This window comes from Vombatus ursinus, unplaced genomic scaffold (genome assembly GCF_900497805.2).
Source record: "Vombatus ursinus unplaced genomic scaffold, bare-nosed wombat genome assembly UNPS02001287.1, whole genome shotgun sequence".
NCBI classification, from domain to species: domain Eukaryota; kingdom Metazoa; phylum Chordata; class Mammalia; order Diprotodontia; family Vombatidae; genus Vombatus; species Vombatus ursinus.
Window position 1 is genome coordinate 19,203,536 of NW_020941065.1, and position 26,364 is coordinate 19,229,899.

Sequence of the window (26,364 nt, forward strand, 5' to 3'; positions counted from 1 at the left end):
GAGTCCCCTGTGTTTGATATGCCAGGTCCTCTGAAGCAAAGCCCTGTCCTCTTTCTACTCCAGGAGGCTCCTTCTGTCTCATTTCTCTCTCCTCTCTTGGAGAGGTGAGCCTGCACTTGTGCCTTGATGGACCTTCCTTCATTCTAGAGGCCCTCTGACTTGAAGATTCTTAGTTTCTCTGGTTCTGAGGTTCTGGGAGCTTCTGATGCACAGCCTTTGATTTTTATAATAATACTCACAGCTAGCATTTACGTAGCACTTTAGGTTTGCTAATTGCATTACAAAAAGTATCTCATTTGGTCCTCCTAACTGCCTTGAGAGGTAGGTGCCATTTTGTGATTTCCATTTAATGAGGGAGAAAACAGGCAGAGGTAAAGTGATTTGCCCAGGGTCACACAGCTAGGCAGTGTCTGAGACAGGATTTGAGCTCAGGTCCTCCTGGCTCTTGTCATATCAAGATTAAAGTTATTTCTTTAAAAAAAACACAAAATCCCAAAGCAGCACTTTCTCTTCTTTGGCCTGAAGGCTTCTGCAAGGTTAGCTATCTCTTCTATTCTCTTTACTTTCTCTTTTGGTTATGACTTTGAGGCAACAGCAGCATGTGGAAAATTCTTCAAAGTATAATTAGCCATGTTATCAATTGGTATCTGAGAACACAGAGACGCCTTAAATATCCTCAGACAAGGAAAATGTAACATGGAGCTGCCAGACACCTCAACGTCACTGATGGTGTCTGATTGCTGTCCGTGATACCCTGCCTGTCCCATGCTCACGTGGTGCTCACTGGAGACGGCCTTCAGACCTTCCTCGACCTCCAAGGCCCTCAAGTCTGATGTGCTACCATGGAACCAGTGAGGAAGGAGAGAGGTTCCCCTGTTGGCCTTAGCTTTCCTGTAGGAATCATGCTAAATGACTACACTGCTCTGGTTCACATGTTCTCTTTGAGGAGAGGAAAGGGTTTTTGCATTTTAAAGCTGTTTGGGGATAAAAATTGCAATTTTAAATGATGCGGTCTCTCTCTGTCTCAGAAAGATTTAGAGAAACTAGATGAGTGCCTCGGGGGCTGCTTGTCTTCAGTTTGGCCATTTGGCTCCCATGAAACCTCGTATATGGGTGGGTAGGAGGGAGGGCCAGGAGCACCCCTGCCCCTACCCCAGGCCTGCTGCTTTGCCCCCTTAGCCACCATACAGGGTTTCTGCCCTCTAACTCTGCAGTGCTTCATGCCCTAAGGATCAAACACAGATTCCTCTGTTTGGCGTCCAAAGCCCCTCACGGCCTGGCTCCAGCCTACCTTTCTAGTCAGTGCCTGACCTATTGGCTGTTTCCATTCATGAGCTACGCAATGAGCAGGCGTAGCACTGACCTCCCACATTATCGTGAAGATCAATTAAAGTCATGCCTCTTACTGTATAAATGTGTAGATTGCATTTACTGTGTGCATGTGCTTTTTTAAAAGAACTTACAGGGTCTCTGTGACTCAGAGGCCATGGATTTACCATTGTGACTCTGCTGTCAGCCTTTGGCATTACTGGAGATGTTCAGACAGAAGCAGGATGACCACTTGTCAATAGGACAAACCTTCCTAGCCATCCATCAGTCCACAAAACATTGGCCACTACCGATAGAAACCATCCCAGGCTGGGTGTAAAGTTGGAGTACGTGGTCTCAAGCTCCTGCAGCATGTCTGATTCTGGGCTCCATAGAGCCTCAGCTCCTTCTCTTCTCTGGGCCTCGGTTTTCTCGTCATTGAATGAAACAGTTTGGCCAAGTGATCTTAGGGCTCTTCTGACTCTTAAGTGCTGCAATTCTTTGAATATGTGAACTAAAAAAAAAAAACCTGACCACTTTTCCTTTTCCTGCATCCCACTGCATCCTATTCCCTTTCACCTGATGTCCTCCTTCCTAGCAGTTTTGGCCCCTGAGCCAAAGGCTTTGATGGAAATCGTCATTCTCTTTCCATCCCATTGTATCCCTTGGATTGAGGAGCAGTTTTATAAAGGGAATTTCTGCTGTGGGCAGAGGTTAGATAGGATGAACCCCTGAAGGCTTCTTCCATTCAAATATTCTCTCGCCCTGTGGAGACCTAGAGGTCACCTAGCCCAGCCCCTTCCATGGGGCTGAGATTTCATTTGTGTGTTCCACCCTCCCCATTACACCTTCTCATCCCATGCCAGTTTCGCCTTTGTGTTCCCCTCTATCTTCTTAAAGGACCTGTCCTGTGCACTGACTAGAGACCTTCCTATGTCCATGGTTATTTCCTACTCCATGACTGGCTGCCCTTTTTTTCTGTTCATATATTGACTTGATGACATCTTTTATGCTACTTTTTGTGTGCAAGTTACTATTTGGTAACATGATAAGGCAGCTGGTGGCGCAGTGGATAAAGCTTTGGATTTGGAGTCAGGAAGACCTGAGTTACAGTCCAGCCGCAGACACTTAGCAACTGAATGACCCTGGGCAAATTGCTTTGCCTCTCTTTGCCTCAGTTCATCTGTAAAGTGGGGATAATAATAGCACCAGCCTCCCAACATTGCTGTAAGGCTCAAATGAGATAATGTCAGATTGTGAAGCTCTATAGAAATGCTACCGCTGATGATGACGATGACATAACTCTTGTCTCCTCATGCACGCCATGCTTCTTTTCCCATTGCTCTTTGGGTCGTCTACCATTCTGAGTTTGTAAAGATTGGAATGTTCCATGATTTGCAGCCATAGAACATCACTAGAAGAGTATGTGTGTTTCACTTTTTCTCAGTGGGCTTTTGTGATAGCAAACACCTCAGGCTCATTGAAAGCGCTGGGTAGTTCTCCAAAGGTGATGGGGTCCAGTCTCTGCACAGTTCCAGGCCCAGCTCATTGGCTTTCCATTGTTGCACCGGCTGCTTGGCGCAGCGCACGTTGTAATCTAAACAGTGTGCATTTTTCACTCACTGTGTTTTTCCATTGCTGATTTCTTTTAGATAAACGTTGACTTCTTAGAATTCCTGGGCTCAAGGATATCAGTACAATTTCATCTGTAAATAGGAACATCTGTATAATCTTGCCATTGATGGAGTCTCTTTGTAGCACTTCCTGCTCCCCCTCAGTCACTCTGTGTTTACTTTCTGTTTACCTCTCTGTATGTAGTCTGTCCCTCTCCCTTCCCCCCAGGAGAATGTCAGCTCCTTTAGGGCAGAGACTGTTTTCATGTCTGTCTTTGTATCCCCAGGGCCTGGCATGTAGTTGGCATTTAATAAATGCTTATTGAACTAAATGGACACGATGCCTTCTTTTTGCACTCTGCTCAGAAGATCCACCCCCAGAGCATGCCTCCAGGCGAGCAAGAGACAAGAATTGGACCAGAATCTCCCCTGATGAAAATTCAGGCTAGAAAGCCTGTGACCCCTCACCTCTACCATGTCCTAAGGATCCGTTCTCTTCTGCATTTCTTCCCAAGGGTATTTGTGTGAAATCTCTGAGGTTGCCAGGTTCAGCTCAGCTCAGCAGACACTTATTAAGCACCTACTATGAGCCGAGCTCTAGCGTGAGTTCTAATAAAGAGTTATGTTATCTTGTTCTTGTGAGAACACAGGGCCTCTGCGAGGTGGGCTACGCTGGGGTCCTGGCCGAGATGGAGGAGGAGCCTCGCCGGCCGTGCGGTCCAAACCTCTCACTTTATGGTCGAGGAAGCTGAGACTCAGAGAGATGGGGCACCTCCCCCCAGAGTCACCCAAACATCCAGCGGCCCAGGTCCTCTGGCATCTAAACCGACACTTCCTGCTATACTGCACCATACGTTTAACCTGAAAACACTAAGAGATCAATCGTATACACTTCACGAGCGCCTGGCACGTAGCAGGCCCTCTGTAAATGCTCATTCTTTTCCTTTCTAAGATTGGTTGGAAATGTCTTATTTGATCATTCACAGGCCAGTAAAACTTGTTCCTCCTCGGAGACAGTTTCTTTTCTTTAATATCTGTTATTCATAGTAGATGCATCTAGGTCAGATTCATATGACTAGAAACCACAATAATTGCTTTTAGCAACTTGCTTCAAGACAGACAATTTCATAAGAAGTCTGTATCATCTCTTTTGCTTTAATTGATTGGAATTGTATTTGACTTGTAAATTTGGCAGCAATTATAAAGTGGTATATACGTGAATCTCAGGAGACAGCGCTGACTGGGCATTCTCTGCATCTGGGTTTAGTCCTTCTTCAGGCCCCGCAGAGCTGGTGCCTTTCTCCCAGCTGTTGGCCATTTGTTTCTTCTACTAGAATGCATTACACTGTGTCTGAGGGTAAATTTTGTGGAAGGATCCTGGATTTTGAGTCAGGACACATGAGATTCAGGCTTAGCTTTGCTCGCTGTGGAGCAGTGGGCAGATCGCTTCCTAGTTGTGGGTGGGCCTCAGCTGCTTTCTAGACCTCACAGGAAGAACTGCAGTGCGTCAAGTGCTTTGTCATGGTCTGGGGCTACATCCAAAGGGAGGGGGGATTCTTACAGCCTGGTTTTATCTTACTAGTAATACCTCAGGCTCTTGGAGGTTTGTCACAGAGGGGTTGAGAGCAGTGTCAGTAATAAGAATCATGGTAATGATATTGCAAGGAAACTGTGTAGACCACGCAGGCTTTAAAAATTGAACACCTACTGAATACCCAGCAAGATGTGGCCTGGTGTCAAGAATTAGACATAAGCAACTCACTCTCATGCAACGACAGGAGACAATCCCCATATTATAAATACAGACCCTCAAACATCCAGGAAACCTCAAGCACTAGATTGCAGTGGAGCTATAGACCAGGCCCACAGACCAAACTGCTGCCCCCTGTTGGCCAGACATAACCTGGTTCATACGAACTGAAGAATGGCATTTTAAATGAATGACATCATCTCAGATCCTCAGGTTCCACGCCACCCAGAACTGAAGGAGTGTAGATGCTTAGCAGAGAAGATCAAGTTGTGTGGGTCTAGGCCGAAGCATGCAGCATCGCCGCTGTGCCACCTGCTGCTGGGAGGCTTGTGAGCATGCTCTTGGGAAGCCAGAGGACCAGCCAACTTCCTCATACTTTGTTTCAGCTACAAAAAGTGGTTTTTGTATCCACCTGAGTAATACTTAACAGAACTTTGAATAGGAAGGAGTGATAGGAAGATAGTGACTTCTCTCAGGACCACCTCTCTCCAAACCCATCCAAAAGCAAATAATAGCAGAATGACCAACACTGACATTTCCATGGGGTTTAAGGCCCACAAAGTGCTTCCCACACATTATCTTATTGGTGCTTGGAACAGCCTTGTGGGTAAGTGCCCTGAGCTGCTATTAGCCCCATTTTGAAGATGAGCAAACTAAAGCCAGTAAAACCATAGGTCCTTCAATATTTGTGATGATCGTAACAAGAACTTAAGAGTTGGTTTTGTAATAAAGAGGATCGGTTGCCCATCTGCAGAGACATGTTCTAGGAAGGAGGAGCTAGAGTTCTGGAGATACTGGCTGGCCGTTTTATAAGATATTTGTTGATCGATGATGCCCTCATGTTGGGGCCTGGCCAATGTTGAAAGAATTCATAACTTGAGCATCATCTTTTTTTGAGTTGAAAGGAAAAGGAGACTTCGTACTTGACTAGAACCAGTGCTGTACCCTCTCCTCTACTAGATGGATATTGATGAAAGAGTCACGTAGGAAACAAAAGCATCTGATCGTGTCTTTCCGCTTAGTGGGGTTCAGGGAGAGGGGCTGGGACCAGGTCATAACCAAGTCATTCTGCAGATGCTGATGCTACTCCCACCCAACCCCCACCCCCACCCCCCTGCAGGAACCAACCCTTGGGGAGGTTTACAAGAACATTGGAGCCTTCCCAAGCAATCAGGATTGCTGGAGGCAGCTTTTTTTTTAATCCTTGCCAAATGCCATAATTGGAATGTGGCCTATTTTTAGACATTTCAAGCCATGAGTTTATGTCCCTAGAGGTGATCTCAATGGCTTAGAAGCATTCATCATTGAAGGGGATGTGTAGTAATTGCCCAGTAATCACCAACTCTGGTGCTGGATCGTTGCGTTTATTCAAAGACCTTTCTGTATGTAGGGCATTCACATGCTCATCATGGGCACAGCAAACAGCCAACTGGGGTGCCTTCAGTCACTTAGGCTTATTTTTATCACTGGTTAGGGCTGCTGGCAATTTGCATTTTCCTGCTATAATCCCTACCTTCTCTCTTCTCCAACTTTCTTCCTAGGCCCAACTTGTATACTCCCAAACTCGGATTAAAAAGTAGTTTTTAAATCCTTAGAGTCATTCAGCAAGCACTAAGCACCTACTGTGGGCTTAAGTACACTGTCCTGAAGCCTCACTGTGGGTTGGGCCTGAGTTCTAAAGTGCATTATGAATGGATCATAAACTTAGACAGGTCCCACCATGAAGCTATGTGTGTGTCCATCCTCCAAGGACCAGGCTTGCTTAGTGGGGAGAGCTCAGCGTACGGGCCAATAGGGGAACATTGACTATGGCGGGAGGTGTGGAGGGGCTGGCGTCTGTGTGGGTGGCCGGAGTACAAGGAGTACTCCCACCAAGAGTATGATGGATCCTTGATGTGGAAATGATCCTTGATGTGTGAGTGTGTATGATGGGCACTGTGCTGAGGGCCTGCAAGAGGGACAGGATGGAGAAAGGCACAGCCTGTGCCCTCCTAGAGCTTAGAGCCTGCTGGCAGGGAAGAGAACAGGACGTGATGGGAGGTAAAGGAGACTATGGTCGGAATGTGGAAGTACAGGCTGTATAAGTGAAAGGAAGGAAAGATGGTGTCTGACTGACAGAGGGTCAGCAGAGGGCTCAGACGAGGAGGTGAGCCTTGAAGGACAGTGAAAGGTTTCAGACATCAGAGGTTTTTGCCTCTGACACCTTGATGGCGTGGTAGTTAGAGCGCTGGACCTGGAGTCAGAAAGAGCTGAGTTCCAATATAGCCTCAGACCCTTCCTAGCTGTGCAGCCTTCAGCAGGTCACTTCACCTCTGTTTGTCTCAGTTTCCTCACCTGTAAAATGGTGATACCAAAAGCACCTACCTCCTAGGGTTCTTGTGAGGATCAAATGAGGTAATGTTTGTAAAGTGCTTAGTACAGTGTCAGGCACCTAGTAAGTACTTAATAAATGCTTGTTCCCTCTTCTCCCCCCTCCCCTTTGATTTGGTTTAGCTGAAGTGAATCAACAAGAGGGCATCAGGAATGGTGTTGTTGCTTGTCCTTCATTCTCAAAGAGGACCGTGACATCAGGAAGGTGATGCCGTGACTTGCAAATGAATTGGATTTAAGTGAGGGAGGGCTGTGCAGAATCACCAGCCCCACTTTCTCCTCAGGAGCCATCAGATCCGGTGGCAAGATAAAGATCGGGACATCTAGAGATGGCTCAGGATGCCGTGGGAGACCTTGGCCTTTTTAAGATAAGGTCTTTAACAGGTCTCAGTTACACTGAGGCAGAGCCCATTCAGTGATTAAGGCTAGGTTGGAGAGGAGACAAAGAATGGCCTCTTTTACGGAGTTTAAAAAAAAATAATCAATCTGGGAGGGGAAGACTATTTACATTCACTCTGAGCCAGCTCAGGGAGTCACACGCCTCCTGCACTCCACCTGGCCATCTGCGTCTCTAGTGTCCAGTCTACACATTCCCAGGCATTTGAGCTGTTCTCTCACCATCCAGGTCCCGGTTGGAGCTGGCATAATTAAAGGCAACTGACATGCTCCACAAAAGCCACACTTTGGATTCCAAATTCACTTCTACATTTTGAGACCTGTCTCCATCAGCTATTGAGGTCTACTGATATTTACCATCAGATGCTCAAAAAACAAAATGATTGGACCCTTGGTAACTGAAGATTAGAAATAATTGTATCCTATATGGATACAGAACATTTCCGATAACTAATAAGCATTTATTAAGGGCTTAATATGTCCCAGGCATTGGGCTAATTCCTGGAGATATAGAAAAAAGGCAAAAATTTGTCCCTGCCCTTAAGGAGCTTACTTTCCAGTGTGGAGAGATGACACGTCAATAGTCAGGTACATGCAGGATATGTACAGAGTAGATGGAAAGGCACTCTCAAAGGGGAAGGTTTCAGCAGCAGGAGATTCAGGGAAGACCTCCTGAAGAAGATAGGGTTTGAGCTAAATCTTGAAGAAAGTCAGGTAAGTTAAGAGATGGAGACATTGCAGGCATGTCTTGCACTTCTGACCTTTGGCCAGTCTCTTTGCTTATCTGAACCTTCATCTTTTCTTCTGAAAAATGAGACTGTTCAACTAGATGGCCTTTAAGATGCCTTCCACCTTTGTCATGGTTTGAGAAAAGGACCCAAGGACAGAGTCTCAGGGGATACCTATGGATCATAAACCAGCAAAGAAGACTGAGTGGTGTGGCCAGCTAGGAAGAGAGCTAGGAGAAAGAGGGCAATGACATGAAGGCCCCAGAGAAATAGAGAATGTAACAAAAGTGTCACATGCTAGAAAGAAGTCAAGGATGGTAAGAATGGTAAGGACAGGATGCCCGTTATCACCACTGTTATTTAAGCAGTAAGACAAGAAAAAGAAATTGAAATAATTAGAATAGGCAATGAGGAAACAAAACTATCACTCTTTGCAAGATGATGTGACTTAGAGAATGCTAAAGAGTGAACTAAAAAACTTCCACTAACAATTTAAACTTTAGCAGAGTTGCAATATATGAAATAAACCCACATAATTCACTAGCATTTCTATGTATTATTAACAATGTCCAGCAGGAAAATATAGAAAGAGAAATTCCATTTAAAAAAACTGCAGACAACAAGAAAGTAAAAGGGGCGGGGGATAAGAGAAGGGGGGAATAGAAGGGAGGGCAGACTAGGGGAAGGGGTATTCAGAATGCATGCCCGCTTGGGGTGGGGGGAGGGGCAAGATGGAGTGAAAATTTGGAACTCAAAATCTTGTGGAAGTAAATGTTGAAAACTAAAAAGAAATAAATTTAAAACAAAAAACAATTTGTAGACAGTATAAAATACTTGGGAATCTACCTGCCAAGACAAACCCAGGAACTATATGAACACACTTACAAAACACTTTTCACACAAATACAGATCCAAATAAGGGGAGAAATATTGAGCACATGGGTAGGCTGAGACAATATGATAAAAATGACAATTCAGCTTAAATTAATTTACTTATTTAGTAACGTACCAAGAAAGCTACCAAGAAATTATTTTAAAGAGTTAGAAAAAATAATAAAGTTCATCTGGAAGTACAAAAGATCAAGAATTCCAGTGGAATCATTAGTAAAAAAAAAATGTGAACAGTACCAGATTTCAAACTGTATTACAAAGTGGTAATCATGAAAACAGTCTGGTTTTTTTCATAACTAAGAAGTAGTAGATAGTAGAATAGATTACGTATACCTTACATAGTAGTAAATGACCATAGTAATCTAGTGTTTGGTAGACCCAGAAATGTAAGCTTTTGGGACAAGAACACACCATGTGACAGAAATTACTGGGAAAACAAGTTTGGTAGAAACTAGGTATGGACCAACATCCTACACCTTATACCAAAATAAGGTCAAAATGGGTACATGCCTGTCAGATCTATGGATAAAGGAGGAATTTATGACCAAACGAGATAGAGAGAATCACAGGAAATAAAATGGGTAATTTTGAATATATAAAATTTAAAAGTTTCTACACAAACAAAACCAACATGCCCAAGATTTAGAATGAAAGCAGGAAACTAGGGGGAAAAAACTTTACAGCAAGTTTCTCTGATAAAGGCCTCGTTTCTTAAACTTATAGAGAACTGAGTCAAATTTATAATGAGTCATTCCCCAATTGATAAATGGTTAAAGAATATGAACAAACAGAATTCAGAAGAAGTTATCAAAGCTACCTATAGCCATATGAAGAAATGCTCTAAATCACTATTGATTAGAGAAATGCAAATTAAAACAACTCTGAGGTAGCACCATATACCCATCAAATTGGCTAAATATGACAGAAAAATTATCAATTGGGAATGGCTCTTTGTACTGCATGACCCTTCATGAGCCAGAATGCACTCCCTTCAGCTCAAGTACCAGTTTCTACATGGAACCTTTTCTGATCACTCCAGCTGATAATGCCTTTCCTCTCACCGCCCCCCCCCCCCCCCGTTAACTCTTATTTTTCACATATGTGCTTCATGTATATTTATATGTTTACGTGATATCTCTTTGGATAGCATGTAAACTCCTTGAAGAAACTATTTTACTTCTGTCCTTTTTTTCTCTGGTGCTCAACGCAAAGCCTAATACTTAGTAGGCATTTAATTAGATGCTTCTGATTGATTGAGTCCATGTTCAACTACATACTAGGTATGTGAAAAGACATTAATTCTCTCTGAGGCTCAGTTTCCTTATCTTTAAAATGGAGATGATAGCATTTCAGAGTTCTTATGAAGAAAGGTGTGAGTTATTGTTACAATTTCTACAGCACGTTACAAAAGATTTTTCCAGCCGGAACTTCTCTTCTTAACTATAGCCTCACATCTCCTGCTCCCTGTTGGACATCTTAAACAAAAGAGGGAACCGAGACTCAGCAGAAGTGACAGCCAGGTCTCAAAGCCAGGCCTTCTGCTTCACACAGGATATCCAGAACAATAAAGAAGGATAGGCACACGTTCCCCACAGCTGAAAATGACCTTCCCCTCCTTTCTGGCTGTCCAAATGCAACAGTCGTCCAGAAAATCTTTCTTGACAGTAGAGATATTGCATACCTTGGTGCTCACAGCGGGTAGCACAGTTGCCAATCTCTGAAACCAACTCCAGGTCTCTTTTTACTACCCCAAAGTACTTCTGTGGGGATGCTGAAAATATAGAAGACGCTGTCCCTCCCCCCGCAAGGGGCTGATATTCTAGTTGGGAAGACAAGACACACCACAATGAAAAGTAAGTGATTATTTTTTGTATGTCCAGACCTCTAATTTCAATGGTGTGGACACTCTCTAACAATGCCTGTCAGTGACTCTCTTGTAACTTAAAGTCAGAAAGCTATCTGGGCACTGAGAAGTGAAGCAGCTTGCTCACAGTCTCACAGTCAGCATATGCCAGAGGTTTGACTGGAACCCAAGGAATCCTGACTTAGAGACCATCCCTCACCAAGTCATCATTCAAAGCAGTAAATGTAATCTGATGTTATCAGAAGAGCTCACAAGCCTCCTGTCCCCCTTTACCCGCACAGTCCACTTTGTTTTCCCTTCATTCTAGTGATCATTCTGACAGAGCCCCAAAGGACTACTTCTTCCAAGAAATTTGATCCATTTTACCCAAGAGCTTACAAACATCCAGGTTCTAAAAATAACCCTTCTAGCATATGATACAGGTAGCTGTTTCTATGGCAACCTGTTCCTTTTAAGGGTCCTACAAATGAAAGAGCTGTTCCTTTATGAACAGGTCCTTTACTTATGAAATTCCAAGAGGGAATGTGCTATAAGACGATTCTATTTGACTCATTTTAATGAGCAATCATTAAATCTCTTATCTGTGCAGCATACTATATTTGCCCCTGGGAGAGATGAGAAAAAATAAGACACAGTCCCTGTCCTTATTGGGGCTAGGGAAGATACAACATATACACTTGTGTATGGTGCATGAGAGAAATGAGCAAAAGGCTATGTGGGGGCTGAGGATAGAAAGATCACTTCCTTTGGGTTTGGTATGGAAGTTTTGGTGGTTTTTTTTATCATTAGCACTACCATTCTACTCAGCCGTTCACCTCCCCCCTCTTCCCGCAAAGAAAGCTCTCTCGTACCAAAAGTACAGTGAGGGAAGACATTGTTATGATAGAGTCTGAAAATGTCTCCTTCTGCTTCTATAGTCCATCACCTTTCCACCAAAGAGACTTGCTTCAACATCAGTCATCTGGAATCATGATTTGGTTACTGCAAAGTCTTTCCAAGTTGTTTTTCTCATAATGTTGTGATCATTGTATCAGTAGTTTTCCTGGTTTGCTTACTTCATTCTTCATTGGTACATACAAGTCTTCCCAGGATAAAGAGCATTTCTAACTGGGCAGATCATCAAAGGCTTCCCGGAGCAGTTGGTATTTGATCAGGACTTCAAAGAAGGGATGGGATCTCAAGAGGCAAATGAGGTGGCAGGGGCATTCCCGGCTTAGAAAATAAGTAAGCTGTATAAGCAGGAAAACATGGGACGCACACAGGAGATGGTGCGTGGTTAGTTAGGCTTGCCACAAACAGAGTATGTGAGGAAGAGTAGTGGAAGGGAAATCTCAAAAGTTAGGTTGGGAACTTGGGTGCCAGACTAAGGAAGCTCTTAGACTTAGCCCAGCATGTCAGGCAACTTACTGAGCACCAGGAGACAAGTGCAAGCAAAAAGACCGGGCTCTGCCTTCAAGGAGCTTACATTCTAATGGGGAAGACAGCACATGGAAGGGAGCTACAAAACCAAGGGGGTGTGGTGGTGAAGAAACCAGTGTGGGGACATAGTGTTGGAGTCCAGAAAGTGAGAAGCACAGAACAGAAGTCCCAGGAGGAACCTCATCCAGGGGCGAAGGGGGCTGGCGTAACAGAGAGATGTTCAAGGCAAGACTGTAGGGAAAGCATGATGTGGAACACCAGAAAGTAAGAAGCACAACCGGGAAGGGAATTTGCATTGTGCCCTCCGGAATTTCTGCTTCGTAATTCGTTTTAAACTTCATCTTAGACTGCTTTGTGCCTCTCACATCTGGTACTCACAGAAACATGTCTCCCTCCAAATGACACAGCAGCCTTTGATACCATTTTTTATACTCCTAACGCACTGATCACGAAATGGGGATTGGAATGCTCTTTATTCCTCATTGCCACTTCCATACTCATCCTCCACTGCTATGACTCAACAGTGTTACCTCCTTTGAAGTTAATTCATTCCGAGTCTATCACCCAATTCGTATTCTGGTAGCTGGGTAGCTATTATCTACTGACTCACGGGGCCGTTCTCCTTCCTTTCCCAGTCAGTTAAGTGCCTGGTTCACAGTTTCTCCTTCTACCCTACCTCATTCAGTGGGACTTCAACATATATTTTGGTGTTCCCTCAAATATCCTCACTTCCAAGTTCCTCAAAATCTTCAACTCCTGTGACCACTCCTCTGTTCCACTTAAACTAAACACAGATGTGGTCCTATCTACCCTCAACCTTGTATCGCCCACACATTTTCTACTTCCATGATCAAGAACTTTTGAATTTCCTTCATCTGATCATAATTGTTTATTTTTCCCTTTTCCTTATTCCTTCTAAGCCTACTGTTAGGGGCAGCTAGGTGGCGCAGTGGATAGAGCACCGGCCCTGAAGTCAGGAGGACCTGAGTTCAAATCCGGCCTCAGACCAAACACTTGACACTTACTAGCTGTGTGACCTTGGGCAAGTCACTTAACCCCTATTGCCTCACTAAAAATAAATAAATAAATAAAATGAAATAAACCTACTCTTCATGTTTATCAGGACCTCCAAAAGTACCATCCAAGGCCATCACCCTTCCTCTGGCTACATACACTCTTTCCTTCCCTCCTAATCTTAACCCTTTGGTGAACTAGTTAAACTCTACACTATACTCGTGAATCCTGTGTTCTCTTGTTCTCTTACTACTCATACTTTGCCAGGGCCTTCAGCCCTAGATTACTCCTGCCATAATCCACTTTTGCTCACGGGCTGCCAAATGAAACTGGAAGAAACCACTAATCCGTGATGACTGGGCCCATTACAAATTTGTGTGAACTACTTTAAGCTGGGTTCTCACTTTGACAAGGCAGTCCCACTACTCCTTCCTAAGTGATTTCATATTTCAGTTATGATGATGGATGCTCCAAACTTTTTGTTCTCTCTTTAATCCTTTCATAGCACTTTCTCTTCTGACTCACATCTGGTGACCTTGATGACCTTGTTTCATATTTTACCGGAAAAAAAAAACCTGATTCTATTGTTACCTCTTATCACCTTCTCTTCATCTCACATCCTTTTGACATCATCCCTCATTATCTCACATTCTTCTGAACTTTGTCAAGGGCACCATCATCCCTTGGTTAAGACCCCCCTAAGTCTACAACTTTAGTGTCATCTTTGATCTCTCTGTCTCTCTCTCTCTGTCTCTCCTTCTCTCTCTCTGACTCTGTCTCTGTCTTTCTCTCTCTCTTTCTCTCCCCCTCCCTCCCAAGATCCAGTCAGTTGTCTGGTCTTATCATTTCTTTCTCTACAGTATCTCCCACATATATCATCTTCCCTCTACTCACAACCACCACCCTTCATCACATCTCAGCTGGACTATTACAAATAGCCTTCTCATTGGTCTTGCTGTCTCAAGTCTCTCCACGCTCCAGTATGTATGCCACTCACTGCCAAAGTGATTTTCCTAAAGCATAGGTCTGACAGTGTCCTTCCCCTCCTGCCTGTAGAATTAAATGTGAAGGTCATTCTTTGGCATCTTTTCACAGCCTGGCTCCTTCCTGCCTTTCCAGTCTTCAACATTCTGCTCCCTCCATGTATTCTCTGATCCAGCCATACTGGTCTGCTTATTGTTCTTTGAAAACCATGCTCCATATCCCACATCAGAGGCTTCACACTGGTTATATCCTATGCCTGAGATGCTTTCGTTCCCAACCTTTGATTCTTAGAATCCTTGGCTTCCTTTGAGCACTTGGCTCATCTCAAAGGCCACTTCCTCCAGGAAGACTTTTCCATTCCCCACAGCTACTAGCAGCAATTCCTTTCTGTCCATCTGTACTTATTTTATGTGTGATAATTTATATAGTCTCTCATTTTTAAGAAAATTATTTTTTAAAGCAGTCTTTTTATTCTTTTTTTTTTTCGGTTTGAAATTCTCTCCCTACCCCTACCCCCTTCTCGCTCACTGAGAAGGAAAGAAAAACAGAACCCATTACAAACAAATATGTGTAGTTGTGCAAAATAAATTTCCACATTAGCCATGTTCCCCACCCCACACCTTGAAACCATGCCCTTCATAATTGCTTAGAGCACAATAGTATTCTGTCACATTCATATTGAAGGAAATTGAAGAGATGCTGATCAGTTGGGAAATGGCTGAACAAGTTATGGTTTATGCTTCAATCTGCAGCAGAGAACTGATCTCCATCTGGAGATGGACAGCATGTTTTACAATGAATCCTTTGGAATTGCTGTGGATCATTTTGTTTAGGAGTTGCTGAGTCTTCCACAGTTGATTATCTTTACAATATTGCTGTTATCATGTAACAGTAATATAACAGAACTCTGGGTTCTGCCCACTTCACTGTGCGTTTCTTACAGGCTTTCCCAGATTTTTCTGAAACCTTCATAATTTCTTACAGCACAATAGTATTCCATCACATTCATATACAGTAACTTGTTCAGTCATTCCCCAACTTATGGACATCCCTTCAATTTCCACTTCTTTACCTCCACAAAAAGAGTGACTATAAATATTGTTGCATATGTGGGTCCTTTTTTTCTTTCTTTGATCTCTTTAGGGTGTATAAATAGTGGTTGTTGGGTCGAAGGGTATGCACAGTTTAATAGGTTTTTGAGCTGAGTTCCAAATTCCTTTCCAGAATGGGTGTATTAGTTCACACCTTTACCAGCAGTACCTTAGTTTGCCTGTTATCCCACTTCTTCTCCAGAATTTGTCATTTTCCTTTTTTGTCATTTTAGCCAATCTGATGGGTGTGAGGTGGTACCTCAGAGTTGCTTTAATCTGCATTTCTCTAATTATTGATGATTCTGAGCATTTTTTCATATGGCTATTGATAGCCTTGATTTCTTCCTCTGAAAACTGCCTATTCATAACTTTTGTCCATTTATCAATTGGGGAATGGCTCTTTGTACTGCATGACCCTTCATGAGCCAGAATGCACTCCCTTCAGCTGAAGCACCTATTTCTACAGGGAACTTTTTCTGATCACTCCAGCTGATAATGCCTTTTCTCTTACCCCCGCCCCAAATTAACTCTTATTTTTCTCATATGTGCTTCATATATACTTATATGTGTACATGATATCTCTTTGAATAGCATGTAAACTCCTTGAAGAAACTATTTTACTTCTGTCCTTTTCTTCTCTGGTGCTCAACCAACGCATGATACTTAGTAGGCATTTAATTAAATGCTTTTGATTAATTGAGTCCATATTCGGCTACATATTAGGTATGTGAAAAGACATTAATTCTCTCTGAATCTCAGTTTCCTTATCTTTAAAATGGAGATGATAACATTCGCATTGCTTACCTATCAGAGTTGTTATGAAGAAAGGTGAGTTGTTGTTACAATTTCTGTAGCACTTTACAAAAGATTTTTCCAGCCGGAACTTCTCTTCTTAACTGTAGCCTCACATCTCCTGCTCCCTATTAGACATCTTAACCAAAGAGGGAACCGAGACTCAGCAGAAGTGACAGCCAGGTCTCAAAGCCAGGCTGCTTCACACAGGATATCCAGAGCAATAAAGAGGAATAGACTGTGACTGGTGTTTGATTAGAGTCAGTGGATTTAGAGATGACCTTATCCAATCTATTCTTTTTACAGAGGAGGAAACTGAGGCCCAGAGAAGAAGGGTGGCTTGTCCAAGGTTACCTAGGGAGCAAGTAACAGACCTTTGGGTGTGAACCTAGGGCTCCTTCTTTTTGCAGACCACACAGAGTAGTTGTTCCTTTGAAATCTTCCCTTCTGTGATGAAAGGGCAGTATTCTGGAATGTTCTTCTCTTGTGTTGAATTCTAGGAGTCAAGTACAGGAAGTGAACAGCTTGGAGAGACGGCATGCGGGTGGGGTGGAAAAAGCCACTTTCAAGCTGTACACGGAGCCTGGATAATAGGTCTAGCAGCAGAGACGAGACCCAGGCTGCACACAGAGAAGAAGCTGCTCGGGGGACTTAGAATTGGGCATTGAAGCTCTGGCTGCTCGCTGACAGAGGCCATCTCTCTCTCTTTCCTTTGACCAAGTAGGCTTGATGTTTGAAAGTGGTCCAGTGGTAACCATGGAAACCATCTTTCCCCCTCTCCTCCCTACACAGATGACTCTGGTGATGAGGACGTACCCACCCATTCTGATAAGAGTGAACTGCAGAACACCTTAAGCGTTCTTTCGGGCAAGTTGGACGATCTAAGCATCTGCAATGACCTTATCTCAAAACATGGGGCAGCTCTCCAGAGGTCGCTGAGCGAGCTGGAGAGCCTGAAAATACCTGTCGAAAGTGGGGAGAAGCTAAAAGCAGTTAATGAGCGGGCCACCCTATTTCGGATCACCTCCAATGCTATGATCAATGTAAGTGCCAGTCCTGCTTTTTCCCTTCAGCTCTTCTGATCCTTGGGCCCAGGCTCCACATAGAGTTAGATCTGACCAAGGGTAAGATGTAAAGCATCCCGTCAGAGAATGTGCCCTGCTTGTGTAGTTAATGTTCCCAGGGAAAGTTTGTGTGCATGAATGTTTTGGCCACATAGCTGGGGATAAGCTAATCCAGGCAGTCACACATGTACACACACACACACACGCATACACCATGGCTTATGTGTGAATCTGTTTTTGTATCATTCTCAGACCTCTCTCTTCTTCTTTACTGTCATCTTCTAAGTATAATAGCTTTTGACAAGGAAATGTTTTAAAAATGTGTATTTTCTTAACAGGGCAGGGGTAAAGAATTGAGATTGGATTGAATTCTAAGGTGTAGTGGAAAAGAGTGTTGAAATCAGAATTAGAAGGCCTGGGTTTGAAGCCCAGCTGTGCTCCCTTCCTAGTCCTTATGGGACGAGTCCCTTTCCCTCATTGGGTTATAGTTTCTCAATCTGTAAAAGGAAATGACTGGACAGTATGGTGCCTCAGGTCCTTTTCAGCTCCCAGTTCTGTGGTGAGGACGTTTTATGCCTAAGCAAGCACATCTCTTACCTTTGGGCTATGTGGCATAGCCAGGACACCCATGTGTGGTACGTATTGTCAGTCCTCAGTGTGACCTCCACAGACTTCTGTTTAGATTCTTCCAGAAGTCCTGCTAGGCCAGCCATCCAGGCAAGATCCTGGGCTGGGCTAGTGGTAGATGGGGTATGGTGTCTCTTCCCTGACTAGAAAACTGCTGTCAGTCATTCTGTTTTGCAAAGTTGCAGGAACACTAAATGGGGTGGTGATTACAGACCCAGAACAACCTGGATTCAGTTCCCAGCTCTGACACATGCTAGTTATATGATCCTTGTTGTTGTTGTTGTTGAGTCGTTTCAGTCATGTCTGACTCTTCGTGACCCCATTTTGGCTTTTCTTGGCAAAAATACTGGAGTGGTTTGCCATTTCCTTCTCCAGCTCATTTTACAGATGAGGAACTTAGGCAAGCAGGGTTAAATGACTTGCCCAGGGTCACAAAGCTAGGAAGTGTCTGAGGCCAGATTTGAACACCAGGCCTGGTGCTCTATGCACTGTGGCACCACCTAGTTGCCCTATATGATCCTTCCAAGTTACTTCTCAGCACTGCTGGTGACTCTTACGATTATAAATTGCAGAATCATTGCAGATCTACACTGGGAGAGGGTGTTTGCTCACTTGGAGTTCGCTATACCGGTGATGTCACAAATCCAGACCTCCCTTCATCCTCTACCCCATTCCCCCCCCAAAAAAGAGTGCTAAATTAATATCTGAGTCCATGGGATATGACAGGGTCATTTTTTGGGTCTGGCAACCTTTCAGACTTGGCTGTCCCCAAGAGTTGCCGACTTTCAGATTTTACAGATTCTCCCGTGGTTAGGGGGTTCTGCTGTCTCTAGGGATCAGCAGTCTGGCTTGGGGAACGGAGGTCCTGGGCATCACTGCCAAGTGACCGTAGGACCCTGAGTATATCCCTGCACCTCTATGGACCTCCATTTCCCCATCTGTAAAAGGATGCAGGTAGACCACTCCATAACCTCCCTTTCGTAGGTCCCCTTTTCCTCCTGTATAAAATGGAGGCAAAATACTAGGGAGTTACAGGAAGTCCTTTCTACCTCTAAACATCTGTGTTCTCTTAACATTGTGGAGTACTCCTCAGGCAAGACAGTTTGTACTCTCAACCAGATTCCCTGGTGGTTTGAATCTTGCCACCTTCAATCTATCTTGTGGTTCTCTTTGTTTTCTCTAGCTACTAAGCCTATCTCCTGGCAACCTAAATGCTCCTCTTTGAATGTTAAAACCAAAACTATCTCCAGGAAGAGACTGCCCACCAGAGTGCATCCCCGCCCTGTGAGACCCTTAGCTCTAGCTCTCACCACCAGAAAGTTAACTCGGTATTAGACTAGTTCAGAGCAAGGCCCTAGTCAGGCTCCTCTGTAGTATTATGTAGCACTGGGCCTATTTTTATGGAGAAGGGCATTTAAAGAGGAGTCTTACAAGGAAAATGAGAAGGATGGAATCATAGAATTGGAAAGTTGAAAGAGACTCAGGAGCCACATAGTCAAACCCCCACATCCACAGAGTGCCCAGTATAACAGACTCAACAAATGACCATCCAGCCTTTGCCTAGACATCTCCAAAGAGATGGGGGAAGGTCAGCGGGAGGATCTAAGACCTGGGCAGGGAGGGACAAGATGACCATCACGAGATGGCTTTCAAGTGGTCACATGGAACAGGAATTATGATTGTTCTGCGTGGCATCAGAGTGCAGAAATAGGACCAGAAAACACAAGGTAGACAAAAGACAAATTTCATTTTACTCTAAGGCACAGCTTCCTAGTAATTAAAGCTGTTCAATGATGGAATACACTGACTTAAGAGGGTGTTAACTCTCTATCAATGGAGATTTTCAAGTGAAGGCTTAATGACCATTTTTCATGTGTCTAGGGAATTAGTGATTCAGTCAGTCAATATGCATTTATTAAGCACTTATTATATGCCAGGTGCTGTGGTAAATGTGGAACATACAAAGAAAAGCAAAATAGTCCCTGATCTCAAGGGGTTCACATTGTAATGGGGAGACAATATGTCAGCAGTAATGCAGGCACAAGATATTTACCAGGTAGATGGAAGCTATTCTCAGAAGAGAAGGCTAGCAGCAAAGGAGGCACCTGCACAAGGTGGGATTTGAGCTGAATTTGCAAGGGAAAAAAAGGGACACTAAAAGCTGGATGTGAGAAAAGAACATTCAAAGTGTCTTAGGAGGACAAGCTTTACCCCAGCTTTTATTTATTTCCTCCCTCTATGTTCACTTTGAGGTGGTGTTCTGTCTTTTGGAGGAAATTTGGAGAGTCTGGAGTTTGGTAACCTACTCGGCCCTCTTCCCAGGATCCTTGCCACTGGAGTTTTTGAGGAGGGAGAAGTGACGTGTTGAGAAAAATGCTTTAGGAAAAATCACTTTGGCCCTTGAGTGGAGGATGGATTAGAGGCAATGAGACCAATTAGAAGGCCATTGCAAAACCCAAATAAGAGGTGATGAGAAGGGAAAATATTTAAGAGATGTTGGAGACGTAGAAATGTCAAGATTTGACAGTGTATTGGATAGCTGGAGGAGGAGTTGAGGATGACAGAATGAGTGTGGGTGACTGGGGAGATGGCGGAACCAAAGAAATGGTTGTCAAAGGTTAAAGAAAACTATTACAAGCAATCAAAAAGGAGGAATTTAAACACTAAGGAACCACACCAAGGGTTATACAGGACTTAGCACCTGCTACTTCAAAAAAGAGGAGAGCTGGAATATGATATTCCCAAAGTCGAGAGATGAAGTTTAACAACCAAGGATAACTATCCCACAAAACCAAGTATAAACCGACAAGGGCATAAATGGATCTTTAATGGAATAGGAGATTTCTAAGCATTCCTGGTGAAAAGACCAGAAGTGAGTAGATGTTTGAAAATGTAAATGCAAGTGCCAAGGGAAATATAGAAAGGTTCACATTTGTATGATTGAAAGATAATACGTGGAGATTAACTGTTTAGTCATTAATAGGGAGATAAGAAACATGTTTTCACAGAACCGTAATATTTTTAAGGGTCATAAAGAAAAGTTAAATGACAGAGGAATCTGTAAGTGGTTTTGTTTTCTTTTAATCATCTCAAGAGAAGTTAAATGGTCTTAGGAGAAGACAAAAAATAGAAGGGACAGGAGCCCATACTAGGGAGAAAGGGGAAAGAAATCATTATTGAATAATAGAAGTGCTTACAATGAAAAGCATATAGCCATAGAGTGAAGGTAGGGATGACAATGGGCATCCCATGAACTTCACTTTCATCTGAATTGGATAAAAGAAGGTTAAATACATAGACATACATACAAATCTTAGTGTAGGAATACATTAAACTCAGAAGAGAAATAGAAGGCATACAAGGGAGGGGTAGAGAGGATTCTATGAGGGAAGGCAGGATAGTTAAGGGAATAGTTATAAGCAAAACAATCTCAAATGTTGGAGGGAGGAACAGGAAGGTAGAACTCAAAGGAAAGGAACCAAGAATAAAAACCTGGGAGGGACCAGGGACAGAGTAAGGAGAAAAGAACTGCAACAGAGAGAAAACAGGCTGTTTCACTTCTATGATCACATGAAAAATTCCCTCTTTTATTTGTAAAGAGGGAAGAAAGTACACGAGGACAGGTTGAAGGGAAATACAAAATTAGTAGTTATAATTGGGAATGTGAATGGGGTGATTCACCCATTAGACAAAAGAGAATAAGACAACGGATTAGAAAGCAGAATCCCACAATATGTTCTTTACAAGAAACACATTTGAAACACAAAGATTCACATAGAGCTAAAATAAGGGACTGGAGCAAAATCTGAGTAGCATAAGTGATTTCAGGTAATACTACAGTAAATATAGAAAAGATAAAAGGAGATAATCAGGGAAGTTGCATTATGCTTAAAGGCACCATCGATAATGAATCTGTATCAATACTTGATGTATATATACCTAATTACAAAGCATCCAAATTCTTAAAGGAAAAGTTGATGAGATAAAGAGAGAAATAGTAAAATTATAATAAAAGATCTAACCAAAAGACACTGAAGAAAGAAATTAAGGGCCTGAATTGAACTTTTAAAAAATGAGAGATAATAAATTCCTGGTGATTAGTGAATGAGAATATAAAGAAATTTGCACACTTGTCGGCTATACATGGCTCTTTTACAAAAATTGAACATATAATAGGGCATAAAGACCTCACCTAAAAATGTAGAAAAGCAGAAATACAAAACATATTGTTTACTGATCACAATTCAGTAAAGAGTCAATAAAGAAAGACGCTGTAGGAGAGTAATTGCAAAGCAATATGATTCTAAAGAATTCATGAGTCAAAGGACAAATAATATTAACAACAGGAAATTTCATCAAAGAAGATGATAATAATAAGATAACATGCCAAAACTTTTGTTATGTAGCTAAAACAATTGTGAGGGGAAATTTTATATCTCTAAACCCCTCTATCAACAACAACAAAAAGAATAAATTAATGAATTGAGCATGTAGTTAAAAAAAAAACTTGTATAACAATGAATCAGAAATCTAAAAATTTAAAGAAGATATTAATTTTAAATTGAGAGCAAAAGACCATTTGATAGGTAAATAAAACTAGAAGCCAGTTTTTAAAGATACTAATAAAATAATTAGCTAATCTGATTTTTTAAAAGAAGAAAATCAAACTGTTTCAAAAATGGGGGAAAAATAATTGGTATCACTTAAAGATGCAATAAAGGAAATTATTAGAAACTACTTTGCCCAGTTACATGGACAAAACTAATAACTTAGAGAAAATGGATGTGTAATGGCAAAAATAGAAGAAATAGAATATTTAAATAATCTCGCAGCCAAATGTGCTCCCAAAGAGCAAACCTCCAGATGGATTCACAAGTAAATCCTATCAAACATTCAGAGAACATTTTATTCCAGTAGCAGCAGTTTGAGTTGAATGATGTGGTTGGAAGCCAGACTGAAGAGGGCTTTGATGAGAAGAAAGGAGAGGGAATAGCAGCACCTAGAGTAGACAGTTTCTCAGGGAGTTTAGCTTGCGTGAGATACCCCCTTCAAGTCCTTCCCAACTCTGAGCTTGTTAATCTGCATTGTCAATCTTATATTTCTCCGCCTCCCACCCACAGTGTGCGAAGAGATCTGGCACTGCACTTTTAGTTTTGATTTTTGGGTTGTTTTTTTTGTTTTTGTTTTTGTTTTTGTTTGGAGGGAGGAAGGGTTGTACTGGAAAGATCACTGGATTTGGAGCCATAGCAACTGGATTTGTATAACTACCAACGAGACGAGAGGTGGCTAGGTGGCACAGCGGGTAGGGCACCAGGCCTGGAATCAGGAAGACCTGAGTTTAAATCTGAACTCAGACACTTACTAGCTGTGTGACCTTGGACAAGTCACTTAACCCTGTTTGCCTCCATTTTCTCATCTGTAAAATGAGCTAGAAAAGGACATTTCAAACCACTCCAATATCTTTGCCAAGAAAACCGTAAGTGGGGTCATGGAGAGTCAGACACAACTGAAATCAACTGAACATCGACAGTAGTAGCATCTACCTCCCAAATTGTGAAGCTCAAATGAGACAATATGTGTGAAATGTTTAGAAGAGTGCTTGGCACATAGGAGGCACTTGATAAATGCTTGTTCCCTTCCTCTTTGTCCATTAGACTATTAATTCCTTGAGAACAGAGAATTGTTGGGGGGGGGGGTTTCCCTTTCTTTGTATCCTCAGCTCTTAGCACAATGCTTGGAGCACAATAGGCATTTAACAAATATTTATTGACTGGCTAATAGGATTCTCCTTCAAATCCCAAGCATTCCTGAGGGAATCAAAATAAATAGTTGTAAAGTGTATTTAGTATATAATAATATATTTTTAAATGTGTATATATTATATATGTATACATATATATGTGTATATACATATACTGTTTATAATACATAATTTTATTATTTGTGTAGATACCAACATGGTGTCGGAAAATAATAAACAAGCTTGGGCTATATTAATACATACAACAAGAATGTTGCCCATGTGTCTTTAAAAACCCATAAACCTTAACCTTGGCATTGAAAAGCCCACGTGGCCTCGAAAGGATCGTGGTTGTGGGGTGTGGGGAGTGGCTGTTCTCAGGTCCAGGATGGCGGTCAGCTATCCCGCCTGTGGATTCAGAGGCAAAGTGAGCTTTGAATCATGTGGGATTCAAGGCCACGTGTCCCCACACATTGACCATAGCCTGAATCGTTCTTCTGGATCGCTGCGGAACTGAGTCCTACTATTCTTTTGGAGGTTGGTCCTTTGACATACTGTGCTTTGTTGCCAGGCTTGTGAAATGTTCTTGGTAGGCCAACCCCAGTGATCCAGGGGGCTCCTGGAGATAAGCTCTAGCTAGTCTGAGTGTCAGGAAGAAAGGGGGCAGGGAGAATGTGCATCTGGGGTTCCTGCATTGACTAAAGCAAATGCTTGAATATAGCAAAGACAACAGCAGAACATAGGTGTGAAGTGTTAAGAAAGTTGCCAGCCCATTTATTTTATCTGCCTTGTCCAGAAGGGCACAAACTAAATGCTGTGGGGTTCTTATTGGAGCCATACCTAAGCATTTCTAAATGAGAGGATCATACCTTAGAGCTGAAAGGTATCTTAGAATCCACCAAGTCCAACGCTTTCATTTTACAGATGAGAAAACTGAGGCACAGGGAGATTACATGACTGAGTCACACAGCTAGCCCTCTGCTTCATGAGAAGCAGACCTTCACTTTTTTCCAAAGACCCTCACTCCTCTAACAGAAATGGTGCTTCTACACTCTGACAAATGTGAGTGGTTAAGTAGAGCTGTCCTGTAGCCCACAGAAGCTCTGAAGGTCTCCAAGAAGGCCCCCCTCCCCCTTTCTAGCTTCTCACAGGAGTGCTTCCCTGCTGGGCCTCTCAGATTCAGGGACGGCCTCTGTTTAGGAAGCACTGCTCAGACGCTTGGCCTGATGTCCTGTCTGAGTGGAGTCACAGGAGCATCCCTCTCTTATTTCTAGCTGTCTACACGTAGGGACTCGTTGAATGTTAGAGCTGAAAGGGACCTTGGGACGTGGAATTTCAGACCTGAGAGTGAGCTTTGGACATAAAACATGATGTGTCGGAGCCAGAAGCAACTTTAGAAATCTTATCTAGACTAAACTTGTATTTTACAAATTTGAGCCCAAAGGGTCACCAGGGTCTGGTAGTGACAACTGGAAGCAGATTTGGAGTTGGGGTCAGAAAACTCCATCAGCCTCTTCCTTAAGCGGGTGCCTTTTATCGCATGCCTGCTTATTGACCCCGTGTTTCCGAGTTTCAGAATGCTACTCTTGAAATGAGGCAATTGAACTAGACTGGCTGCCAAACAGGGACTGTTTCTTGGAGTCTTGAATGGTGAGTAGGAATTGCAGAATAGACAAGGGAAGGGCATTATCCTTACCAGCCTGTACCCTGGAATAAGGCTTAGTTTCTACATCTGTCAGTGGGGTCAGTACGTGCACAGCCTTCTTCCTCGGGTGGTTGGGAGGGTTAAGTGAATGAATGCGTGTAAAGACCATTCTTGGACTGCCAATGAGTCTGGATGCTGGCAGCCCCCAGAGCCATTTCTGCTTTCACTGGAAGCTCCATTGAGTAAAGCCTTTAGCAGATGAAAGGATGCTTGAATTTCCATGTCAGATTTTTCTCACCTCTGAACCTACTTTCCAAATGTTTTCTTTTGCCAACAGCTATAATCAAAGGGTATAAAGGTACTTTCTCTCTTTTAAGTGCTGTAGTTTGATGGTATTGTTTTGTTTGTTTTAAGCATGCAGAATTAAGAATCATGGGAACTCCCGTTAGTGCACTGTGTGACATAACGCAGTTTCTGAATCCCTCTGACTTTGTTTCCTGATTTGAAAAATGAAGATACTAGTTTCTGCCCCCAGCTAAGGCCATAGCATTTACAGACAGAAAGGAGACTCTTGTTCAGGTCTGAGTGGGATTTAGTATTATCTGAAATTCTGTGATTCCACAATCTTAATTGATTGTTCCAACAACCCCGTGAGATGGTTGTACCACAGTTATCATTCTCATTTTAGAGATAAAAACACTGAGCCTCAGAGAAGTCAAGTCAACAGACATTTTATTATGTATTTACTATGTGCCAAGGCACTGTGCTCCACACCAGGAATATAAGGAAAAACAGTCTCTGCTCTCAAGGGACTTAATGTTTTAGGAATGTGAGAAATGAAATCACTTCTCTTGCATCTCCCTGAAGCTTCCCTGACTAGATAGTGTAAGCTGTATCTGCATCTTACACATGAACCAACCCCAGGCCATTCACTAGGACCAGAACTCAGAACCAGCTTTGCACATTCCTAAGCCCAGGGCTCTATGCATCTGTCCCCACTGCCCCTTAAAAACCCATCTTTTGAACTGGACGCCCGAGAGAAATCAGAGCATCACACCCAATTGACTT

At 42.8% G+C, this 26,364-nt stretch overlaps 1 protein-coding gene across 2 annotated transcripts in view; it reads left to right on the top strand.

Annotated features, from left to right (window-relative positions):
* OSBP2 (oxysterol binding protein 2) overlaps window positions 1–26,364 on the top strand; it is a 278,206-nt gene that overhangs the window by 181,833 nt on the left and 70,009 nt on the right. For both annotated transcript variants that reach the window (XM_027865466.1, XM_027865472.1), the window contains exon 4: window positions 17,013–17,263. In XM_027865466.1, coding sequence (XP_027721267.1) covers window positions 17,013–17,263 — 251 coding nt within the window. The remainder of the gene's footprint in view (window positions 1–17,012; window positions 17,264–26,364) is intronic.